The sequence below is a fragment of the Lissotriton vulgaris genome, chromosome 1_1 (genome assembly GCF_964263255.1).
Source record: "Lissotriton vulgaris chromosome 1_1, aLisVul1.2, whole genome shotgun sequence".
Taxonomy (NCBI): Eukaryota; Metazoa; Chordata; class Amphibia; order Caudata; family Salamandridae; genus Lissotriton; species Lissotriton vulgaris.
In genome coordinates, this window is record NC_141685.1 from 2109176706 (window position 1) to 2109187850 (window position 11145).

The window sequence follows — 11145 nt, forward strand, 5'->3', positions numbered from 1 at the left end:
GATCCTGGTGCTGAAAGTCGTGTACAGAACTGATGTCAGGGCACGTCTAAGTAGCTACAGCAAATTCATCATCATGGCGCCAACGATGCACACGAAGCCGCACGACGACGCCTACCAACGCGCAGGGGGTACTGCTGATGACAACTTTCACTACTAATGTTTCTTACAGATATATCATTACTGAAGGTACGTAACTTGTGCATTATGCCTCCCTCCAGTGGGAGGGGGGCATTACCCTCTCTCTGATTGGCTGGGTCCCCACATCTTCAAGATGAAGGGGACTGAGATGCGTACTTCACCTTGTCTCCCACACCTGAGGGGTGGGGGTTGAGGAAGGTGGACACTCCTCTCGGCCTAACTTGGTTTTCCCACCGATTCTCTGGCCCCCAAAGTGGGGGTCAGAACTTTTGGGAGCCAGTTGCTGGAGCAGCAAAAGGCAGGGTCAGCTAACAAAGGCTTTGAAGCTTCCCCTTTGTGGACCCAGCTCATCCCGGGGAGGAGGCACAACACCTCTGCCCAGGATGAGCTTTGTTTCTGGACCCAGAGACCGAAGGCCCTCTACCTAGGCGTCCAGAAACTTGTCTGGTGGTGGCAAATGGCGGGTAGCTATTCAGGAACAACACATGGGTTGCTCGTTTTTCAGGGGGCATCTCCAAGATGCCCTCTGAGTTCAATTTGCATTAAAACCCACACTGACAACAGTGTGGGTTTAATGAGCTGAGATGTTTGCTACCAGACTTCCCAGGTTTCAGTAAAGCCATTATGGAGTGTGGAGTTTGTAATGACCAGCACCCATATCCTATATTCTTTAAAGCTTTACTGAACTTACAATGTCTAAGAATGCGCTTAGACACTGTATGGGTATAGTACGCATGCAATTGTACCCTCACCTGTGGACTAGTGCACCCTGCTAGAGGGGTGACTTACCTAAGCCACAGGCAGTGGGTTGCAGGCATGGAACACAGGGATGTTAGCCATGTATACTCTTCACTTTTCTCTGTACCTAAACACGCAGGATGCAATGGCCGTGTGTGGGTGTTAAGGTGCACAGTATTTAAGGGTGGCACAATAGGTGCTGCAGTCATTAGAGGCCTACCCTGGTCATATTGCCCTTGTTACCCATGGTACCTGTTACAAGGGGCTTACCTACCTGTGGCCAGAGATGGGCCAGTTGTGGAGACAACAGGTACAGTTTTGGGAAAGAAAATAGGCCTTGGGAACCTGATTGGCACGGACCCAGGGCACATCAACTCAATTTGCATCAAGTGTCAGACAAAAAGTAGGGAGGTAACCATGGAAAAAGGGGCGCTTTCCTCCAGTCCTTATAGTGACCTTTACCAATAAAGAACACTAAAAGTGATAGACAGTCCATAGGATGACATTTGCTGCATCGAAGAAAACAGAAGAGACTTGCACAAAACAAAAGAGGGATTGTATGCAACTGTGGCAACGCTCCTGGAACCCAGATCTGTGACTGGGGGTGAGTGTCTGAAATGTTTCAGCCCTCCGTCCATCATTTCCTTGAGTTTGCTGTGTTTTCCCTAAGTTGGCAGGGTATGGCCAGACGTGGGGTCCCTTTCTCACTGAATTCAAGCTAGCCTGGCTGATGAAGGGTGTTACCCCGAAACCGGTCCCAGGATGCTTGTTTCTGGTCTAAAAAAGACCTGGCTTGGATGTTTGGGCTGGACTGTTCCCATGAGGAACAGGGTCCAGACTCATTTGCATATGACTTGGTCTGAACTGGGGTGGCGAAGTGAGCTAAAGAATGATGCTGGATTAAATCCAGATCTGTGACCGGGGGTGAATGTCTAAAAGGTTTCAGCTCCATCCATTATCTCCTTGTGAATGCTCCTGGAACTGCCTGATCGAGACTTGTCCTAAGCTAATTTTTGGTTCCCCCAGACAGAGGGACCTCTGTAAGAGCCTAAAGCACCCTCAGGCTCCTCTTGCCTAGTGATCTGCAGGTAAAACAACATTCCATATCCGAAGAATCGCTAGACATTGGGCCCACCGAGGGATTGCCCAAATCCAGAAGGTCTTGTGCATTGTGGTACCTGTAGTCCTGCCTTTCACAAAATTACTGGCAGCCGCCGCGTTCCCTGGGACACCGGATGTCGAAGTACAGTTTTTCAAAGTTTACATCTGCCATGGCTTGTTGGTCGCCAATCTGGCAACCAACCCCTGCATTAAATGCTGCAGCTAGAGGGAACTCCATCCACCTTGCGACCAACGTCAGCATCCACCCTGTCATGTTTTACATCTTGTTCCCTGCTGCACTGTCTAATGGGTGAAAAGCAGCTCTCTCGTGGCTCCCATTCTGTACCCAGGGCAGCACTGCAGCCGGGCTCCACGGTCAGGTAAAATAACTCCAGTTATTTGTATCTGAAAAAACACACTTTATTTGTACAAATTGGTATTGGATTTCTAGTCAGTTGTGTCAATTACTTATCGTCTGTGTTGGTACCCTGAAATGCTTAACACATGTTCCTCTAGTAAAGCCTGACTGCTCTTTGTCACACTACCAGGACTGAGGGGAGGATTTATTATTGTGAATTCAAGGAATATCTTTGAGGTCTGTGAGAGTATTGCATGGTGAAGCCTAACCAGCATCACCACATATACTCCACCTTCCTAAAATTGTCATCTAATTTTCCTCACAACTATATTGAGATTCTGAAAGAGGGAAAACAACTTCAAAATGGGGATTTATGCGTAAGTGGAAGAGGGTCTATATCTGGTGTTTACAAAATAACTTTGATCCAGCCAGATGGCAATCTCCAATTCCATACCTCTTACTTCTTGCAAGATCTGGGCTTAGTTTTACATCAATAAAGGTGCACCCTACAGCAGTCACTACAATAAGGCCATGTCCTTCATAAACCTCTGTATTTAGAATGCCCATAGAGTAAGATTTCTTAGAGGGTATTAAAAAATGATTTCTTCCCACTAGAATCACTTCTGCTACTTTTGAGCTGTTACACGGGGTTACTTTGCAGCATTTAACATGGGAGGCTGCTTCCTTCACTGTTATCATTTTTGTGCATAGATTAAGCGAGTTTCAAACTCTGGATTTTCATAGGAACAGAGTGGTAATAAAAGGTCACCCGAGTTTGTTCCCAAAAGTAATATATAATATCCATGGAAATGAAACGATTTCTTTACCAACGTTCTTTCAAAATCTTTCTAATCCAGCAGAGGTAGCATTTCACTCTTTAGATGTGCAGGGAAAAAAAGTTCTGTCTGGATAGAACAAAGGATATTAGACATTCTGACCAAGTATTTATCAACCTTGGTCCAGTGAGAACTGACGTGCCTACAACAGAACAATCAGTTTCTAGATAGATAGTTTCTTGTATTGGACTGTTATCAGTTTTCATCAAGTAAAACCCTCCCTTTTTGACCTAAGGCAGTCACACTCCTTTAGACCAAAGTCATCTACTGCGGCTCTCTTAATAAATGCCCCTTTTTCAGAGACATGTAAAGCTGCTATTTGGACATTCATGGATACATTTACCAAACACTTGTTTAGATTCTGTTTCCAGTGCAGATGTTCTAGTGGGTCAGACTTCAATGTGAAATCTGAGATGAATGTTGTTTTTACTTCTTGTGTGCAGTGTTGAAAGAGATAGGCTTGCTACTCTATTCCAAGCTTATGCCTACTGATGAGGACCCCCTGGACAAGAAGGAAAAGGGACTTGGCGGTAATCCTAGTTCTCTTTAACCCCTTCGATGCGGATGACAAAGTCAGCTCGTCATGGGCGTTACCTGCGCTACGCGCAAGACGAGCTGGCTTTGTCACGTAACGCGTTTTTTTTTAATTTTCAGCGCGCAGCGGGAAAACCTGCTAGCGCGCATGCGGTTAAGGGGAATCCTCATCACAGTCCTAAGCAGTGCCTATTCCTCCCAGGCATTTATTCGTTTCATCCAGGATCCTGTAACATCTGTAAAAATGAACGAACTGACCTCACTGTCGCCTCTAAGGCATGATGGAACCCTGGATGAAGGGTGATGTCCTTAAATGCACAGTGACAGTTCTTATACTCCTGGGTTAATGCAGCCTATCTGCTGACAATGTCCTTCATTCTCCTTTTCTTCCTTTCAAAAAGAAAGGTTTGTAAATGATTCTTTCTGGTTACTTTTCATATTGTTATTATTTAATTGGAGCCCTTTCTTGGAATGGAAAATAAATGAAACGTTACCATTTTTAGCCTTTCATAGGCTGCAAGAACAGTTGTCTACTTGAGTTCACTTTTCTATTGAAAAGCTTTGCGCCTATGGACATATGTGCGTTCTTTATATACATTTAGCACCGTGCGCTGGGATCCCCGGCATGGGTGGGACAATTGAGTTCTTATGACTTTGATGAGGACTCTCTTGGAACAAAACAAGGATTACAGGTACATATCCTTTTTTAATTTAATTGATTAAATAGATTTTTTATCTTTTCATGCCATACTCTCCACTTTTTTTATGTTTGGTGTAAGCTGTGCTCCATACCACTGATAATTAGTTCCAAGGTCGATTGTTTTGTTTATCAGTGGTAAATTCTTAGTGTACATATTGCCAAATGGTTCATTTTACTAGTGATAATGAAGTGTTGGCAGCCTTCCCCTGAAATATTTTACATGAACTAGATCTTAAACTTTGACTTTTTTGTTGTCTCTCTGTTGGGACAGGCTTGTCAAGTCAAGTCAAGTCAAAGGATTTATATAGCGCACTACATACCCAGAGGGTCTCAAGGCGCTTAAGGAGGGGTGGGGAATTACTTGTCAAATATCCACGTTTTAAGTTGCTTTCTGAATGCTAGGTGGTTCTGGGTAAGGCGAAGGTAAGTGGGAAGTGAGTTCCAGGTTTTAGCTGCCAGGTAGGAGAAGGATCTACCTCCCATGGTGGTCTTGTTGATGCGAGGTACAGTGGCAAGGGCTTGGTTGGAAGAATGAAGCTGACGGGAGGGGGTGTAGAAGGACAGTCGTGTGTTGAGGCATTCTGGTCCGATTTCGTAGAGTGCTTTGTGTGCGTGGGTTAGGAGCCGGAAAGTGATCCTCTTATTGACGGGAAGCCAGTGGTGGTTTTTCAGGTGACCAGAGATATGTTCTTTACGCGGGATGTCTAATATGAGCCTGGCTGAGGCGTTTTGGATTCGTTGGAGTTTTGCGGTAGTCCCGGCGTAGAGGGTGTTTACATAGTCCAGTCGGCTCGTGACCAGAGCGTGGGTGACCGTTTTCCTAGTTTCGGTGGGGATCCAACGAAATGTTTTTTTGAGCATGCGAAGAATGTTGAAGCAGGATGAGGAGACGGCGTTGACTTGTCTGTTCATTGAAAGTGAGGAATCCAGGATGACGCCCAGGTTCCGTGCATGTCTCTTTTTCCTGATTGGATACTGCTTTGTGTTTTCTCCTAAGGTTGTGTGTGTAAAAAAGAAGTTAAGCTTAGGGAGTTAAGGTATTTTTCTCTTTTGCCCTCCCCGCCTCTTCAATTAGATTTTTTGCTTCGTATTACCAATATTGAAGCACTGTATCGTTCTTGGACTCTTCCAGACTCCGAAAGGGGCAAACCAACTGGGCGTAAAGACCGTAACCAGATATTAAGAGCATTGTCTGAGGTCCTCCCAGATGCTTCGAGTATTTGGGAAGTTTGAGAATATGAGAGGCATAAATATGCTGGAAACCAATTGTTTCAAGGAAACTTTACTTAATTGCTCTTCATAACTTGTTTATTCATATTGCTCTATAACCTCTTTCATTCCAAATTCCGAGCCAGTACTTTGGATGCTGCTGTCACGTTATAGAAACTGGTCGTAAGGCCATTTTCAGTATTTAGGATTGTGGAGATGAGTCATAAAAGAATATGCTAAAAAAATAAAGCAGATGTATTTTTGCTGACCTTACATTAATTCACGGGGTAATTTTATCAGTAATTTGCCACTTTAATCTATTCCCCTTGCTCAGTACAGATTAACCACAAATGAGGACCTGCCCTACCTTTGAGACATAAATAAAAAATCAATGTACGGAAATTATTAACACAGGCGTATAGCATATTCATATGTCCATCATCTTAAAGACTAGAACCTGGGATTGTTTTCTTCCATCTTGTTTTTATCTTTTGCTGTGCTACCGATATTGTAATTATTTTATGTCCTGGTAAAAGAAGGCTTCTCCCAGTCACTTTTCTTCTTAGTAAAATGATTTCATTTCATTTCATTAAGTCTTTATTGCGATTCTTCATCATAAAAGACAGTGAATATCCAAATGAATACAAATTTCATTCACTTTAAAATACACCATCATTTCTAGAAATCTAAAACATATAGTCATATATGCATAGTCACATCAGCAACAATTAATAAATAAATACATACATATATATGTACATTTTAAAACCAATTCTAAAAAAGGATTAAATGTATAAACCAGCATAGAGACTTAATACATCTGTTACTTTTACAAGGGGTGTATACTCTCCAAATATAAAGTATTACCAACTCCTACCCCTGATTTCAAGGGCCCAACTTAGATCTTTACATAGCTACTTTGCCCCCCCCCCCCTGTATTTATTGCATAAGACCCACGCCCAACTCAAGAACGTTGCTACTCCAATTACAGCGAGGTGGCAAGTATCAGATTTCAATATTCTCCTTGCAACCATCGCCTATCTAGTTCCCATGGGCAGACATACTGGTTTCAACCAGGTGCTCCTAGGTTGGTGATAAACAGGGCATACAAATAAAAAGTGATCAATATTCTCAATGTGATCTTGGAAGAATGCACACTTATCGCTACTAGCAGGATTCCATTTTCTAGTAAACCATCGTAAGGGTAATGTACCTACCCTAAACTGATGGTAAAGTTTGCGATTGTGTGGCTTCGAAATAAGGTCCCAATACCCTTCCAAAAGGGATTCATCCTTAATGTCAAGGAAATCCCTCGACAGTGACTGGCTTGATAGACTTTGCATCAACCGGGTAGTTACGTTTGCAAAGCTATTCATCCAATCAAAAAAATGTAAAACATCTGATGCAGCTTTACTGGGTGCCCCACGCTCTCAACTCACTTAAGCGAGTTCCAGGAGATCTGCTTTACTTGCTTTTGCCAATAAGAATTAAGTTAACCTCTTGATATTTCATATATAAAAACATACATTTGAATAAATCTACACATTTTACCACACTCTCCACGATTTTGGGTGGCTTAATAAAACTCAGGAGCTCAAATCCCCTAAGCTTGAAGTGCCTCCAGTTAAAATATATTGCACAGAAACTCTCTATCTCTGGTGCTGCAAAATGTTATGTTATGTGTATTTATATAGCTTACTGTCACACAGTGAGGGTATCCTTGAACTTCACAGGTGAGTGAGGTTAGCCTCAAGGTGATTACTCGAAGAGCCTGGTCTTCAGCTCCTTGCAGAAGACAATAGGAGAGGAGGAGGCTCTGATTTTGTTTGGGAAGTCGTTACACACGTTAGGAGTGATGTATGAGAAGGTGCAACCCCCTGACCTGCTTTTGTGTATGTATTGGTTGTGTGGTACTGAGAGTTCCATTGAGTGGAGGCCTGGAGGGTTGGTGGAAATGTCTGTGGCTGTTCGGGTAGGCTGGCCCTGTGTTGTGCTGTGCTTTGTGTGTGTGTGAGAAGCTTGAACTGTGCATGCGTTTTGGGAACCAGCGGAGTTTTTTCAGCCGTGGGATGGCCTGGCTGCTTCATTCTGGACAGACCTTAGCCTTTTTCTGAGTTGTTTGATGATTCCTGCATAGGGAGCATATTCGTGTAGTCTAATCTGCTGGTGATGATGGCTTGGGTGACTGTCTTCCTAGTTTTGTTTGGTAGCCACTTAAAGATTTTTACTTGGAACTCGGTCTCTTCGTATTACAACTTATCCTGCTCACATTTGGGAAACACTTGAAATCTTACCTCTTCCAGTTCACCTCGCCTAGAAACTGCTCATTGTGCAACCCATGTTTACCTAATTACTGTGCATGTTTCCTGTTGTGCTCTAAAAAAACGCTCCTACTGTGTCACTGTTATCCTGCCTGTTGCATTTTCATTCAAAGGTGTCCTTGTAAAGCTCCCTAATACTCTTTATGGTGTAGATGAACTGCTAGTACATGAAGAGCAGGATATCTGTATACATTGGCCTGACTTTTGTATATTGAAGGCTTTAATAAACGTGCATATGTAAAAAATATTTCAGATTTGTTTTCCATTTAACTGTCTGAAATCTTTAATATGATTTATAAATAACAGAGTTTCTTTCTTTTCAAGGGACGTATTTTGCAACAAATGCCATGCATTCTAGCCCTTACTGTGTAGACCGTGAAAAAAATGGAGATGCCTTAAAAGTACATGGGGTGACACAAGAACAAAGCTGTGTCTCCAAGTGGTGGAAAACCATGTTCCTTGCAAGAGTACTAGTTGGAGAATCTGCTGTGGGACATCCAAATTATCTGCGGCCTCCTTCCAAAGATGGCAGCATTGTCAATTTGTATGACAGTTGTGTGGACTCTATTTACAATCCGAAGATATTTGTCATTTTTGATGCCAATCAAATATACCCGGAATATGTCATCGAGTTTGTTTAAACTTTTAACAGTGCTATCAGACCTGTATTACAATTTTGTATCCGCCTGCTTATGAAAGAATGAAGTATGCCTGCTGTTTTCTAGTTGATGTATGTTGAATTGTTGTTGAACTCGGAATGATTTTTTTATTGGACTAAGTGCCAGACATGTGTACTCATCTGTTTTTTTCATGTTTTTTGCACACAACAAGTATTTGATGATGAGCTGTCTTAAATACCTGGAGTTTTAAATGAGGAAGATGATATATTAAGGGAAAAGTCACTATGTACAGTCTAATAATATAGTTTTGCCTATACTGTATCATAAAATACCTCAAACTATACAATACAAGCCTTTCCTTTTCAGGTAGTGCGTGAAATTATTGAAATCTTAAGCTTCTTCGAAAGCTACGAGTACTTTCTGTTGCAAAACACTAGTGTGAAAACATTTGAAAATTATACCTGAAATTAAGGTTACAAAATCTAAGGGGCTCTATCAAATTATTGTAAAGTATTCGTTCATAACTCCAAAATTAGGTTAAAAAAAACTCTGGGCAATAAAGTCTTAAACATTAGTTAGATTGTTGGTCTTTCCAGTCACTTAATTCCACTCAAGCAACTGTAAATAATTCAGTACTCTTTTGGGACCAACATACTATTATAAAACTCATACCAGCATTTGAAGCATTGAATAATAATCTCGGCATCCTGCATTTTTAAATGCTTTACTATATTTAACTATTTTACATCACAAGCTATTCCTCATACAGTGATGTTTTCATTTACATTTTGGATAAATTAGTATGAAAAGTGCAAGTTTGTGATCTAACGGCGGTGGTTTCCATTGTGCAGTTATAGTTCAGACCTAGTTGCACCAGATTTTGTAGAAAGCTAGACCTTTACCCAGAAAGTATGCTGTTTTTGTGACTCAATGTCAATTCATTCAATAGTTTTTAAGGAAATAAGGTTCAAAATGTATAGATAGCTGGACGATTGGGTGTGCGTTAGTCCCGCAACTTTAAATATTAGAGCAATCTGATTGGCTGAGGGGGCTCCCCGCCACTTCCCTTCTGTGTTAGAGAAAAGCTCCTGCGAGGACCACAGGAGCTTACAACCTGATTGGCTGACCGCAGCACAAAGTGAAATGTTGTTGCTCTCATTACAAGACACGAGGACTCAGTCCCCTGTGTCCTGAAAATAAAAAATGAAATAACATGTTTAAGGGTAGGGGTACCTTGACCCCGTTCAACCTTGTAGGTCACGAGGCAGGGGGTCACAAGGACCACATTTTTAAATGAAAATGCTTTGTTTGGTTGCCGCGATTACGTAGGGCACAAGGGAGTCCCACAGGAATGAATGAATGAATGAATGAAAATATTTGTAGAGCGCACAATGGCCAAAACGGCTTCCTGGCGCTGGGAGCTCTAAAGAACCGAACAGACAGGGCCAGGAGGTTTAGCAGGGGTAGGCCAGGGCAAACAGAAAAGTTTTCAGCGCTTTACGGAAATGTGAAAAGATAGGGATCGAACGCATAGAAAGAGGGAGGGAGTTCCAGAACCGGGGAGCAAGAACAGAAAAACGGGTTCCACCAGTGCGAGATTTGTGAAAGCGGGGGACAGTGAGGAGGGCAGAAGATGATGAACGGAGAGTGCGGGCAGGGGTGTGAAGGGAAATCAAAGAATTGATGAAAGCCGGTGCAGAGTGATCAAGGGCCCGATAAACAAGGCACCCTAGTTTGAACAGAGATCTCTGCAGAATGGGCAACCAGTGAAGGGATTTAAGGACGGGAGTGATATGATGGGTTTTGGGCAGGTGAAAGATAAGACGGGCAGCCTGATTCTGGATAGCTTGTAAGCGGCGGGTTTCATAGGCAGGAATGCCGGCGAACAAGCGGTTGCCATAATCAAGGCGGGAAGTGATGAGGGCAGAAATAATGATTTTAAGGGAGTCAAGAGAAAAGAAACGAGAGATTTTCCGGATCATTCGGAGGGAAAGAAAACATGAGGACACCACGGCACTGACCTGGCCGTGCATGGACAGGTCCTGTCTGACCTTGATGCTTAAAGTTTTAACAGAGGGAACGGGGGTGGGAGGGGGGCCAAGAATGGGAGGCCAGAAAGCAGGGGACCAGGGGCTGGATGAGTCGCCAATCAGGACAAGCTCAGTCTTATCTGGATTGAGCTTGAGGTGGTTGGCGCTCATCCACCCAGAAATAAAGACCATGGTGGAGTGGAAAAAGGATAAAGAGTGAGAAGAAGAGGAAAGATCAAAGACGAGCTGCAGGTCATCAGCGTAGTTATACACAGAGACCCCCAGCTCAAGAAGGGAAGAGATAAGAGGGTGAATATAGAGGTTGAAAAGAAGGGGAGAAAGAGAGGAACCTTGGGGGACCCCACAGGGCACTGGGAGGGGGGAAGCAGAAAAGCCGGGAAGGTGAACGGCTAGGGAACGACCTGTCAAGAAGGAGGTGATCCAGGAGAGGGCAGAACCTCGTATGCCCGCTGCGCTGACACGGTCCAAAAGAATGTTATGGTCGACCGTGTCAAACGCAGCGGACAAGTCGAGGAGGATCAAAGCTTGGGGGGAGTTGA

General features: G+C 43.2%; 1 protein-coding gene across 4 annotated transcripts in view; it reads left to right on the forward strand.

Moving 5' to 3' along the window:
• PARP11 (poly(ADP-ribose) polymerase family member 11) overlaps nucleotides 1–8920 on the forward strand; it is a 123661-nt gene extending 114741 nt beyond the window's left edge. For all 4 annotated transcript variants that reach the window (XM_086921441.1, XM_086921449.1, XM_086921467.1 and 1 more), the window contains exon 9: nucleotides 8260–8920. In XM_086921441.1, the coding sequence (XP_086777567.1) occupies nucleotides 8260–8576 (317 nt within the window). In that variant the 3' untranslated portion in view covers nucleotides 8577–8920. The remainder of the gene's footprint in view (nucleotides 1–8259) is intronic.
• Nucleotides 8921–11145: the final 2225 nt, after the last annotated feature.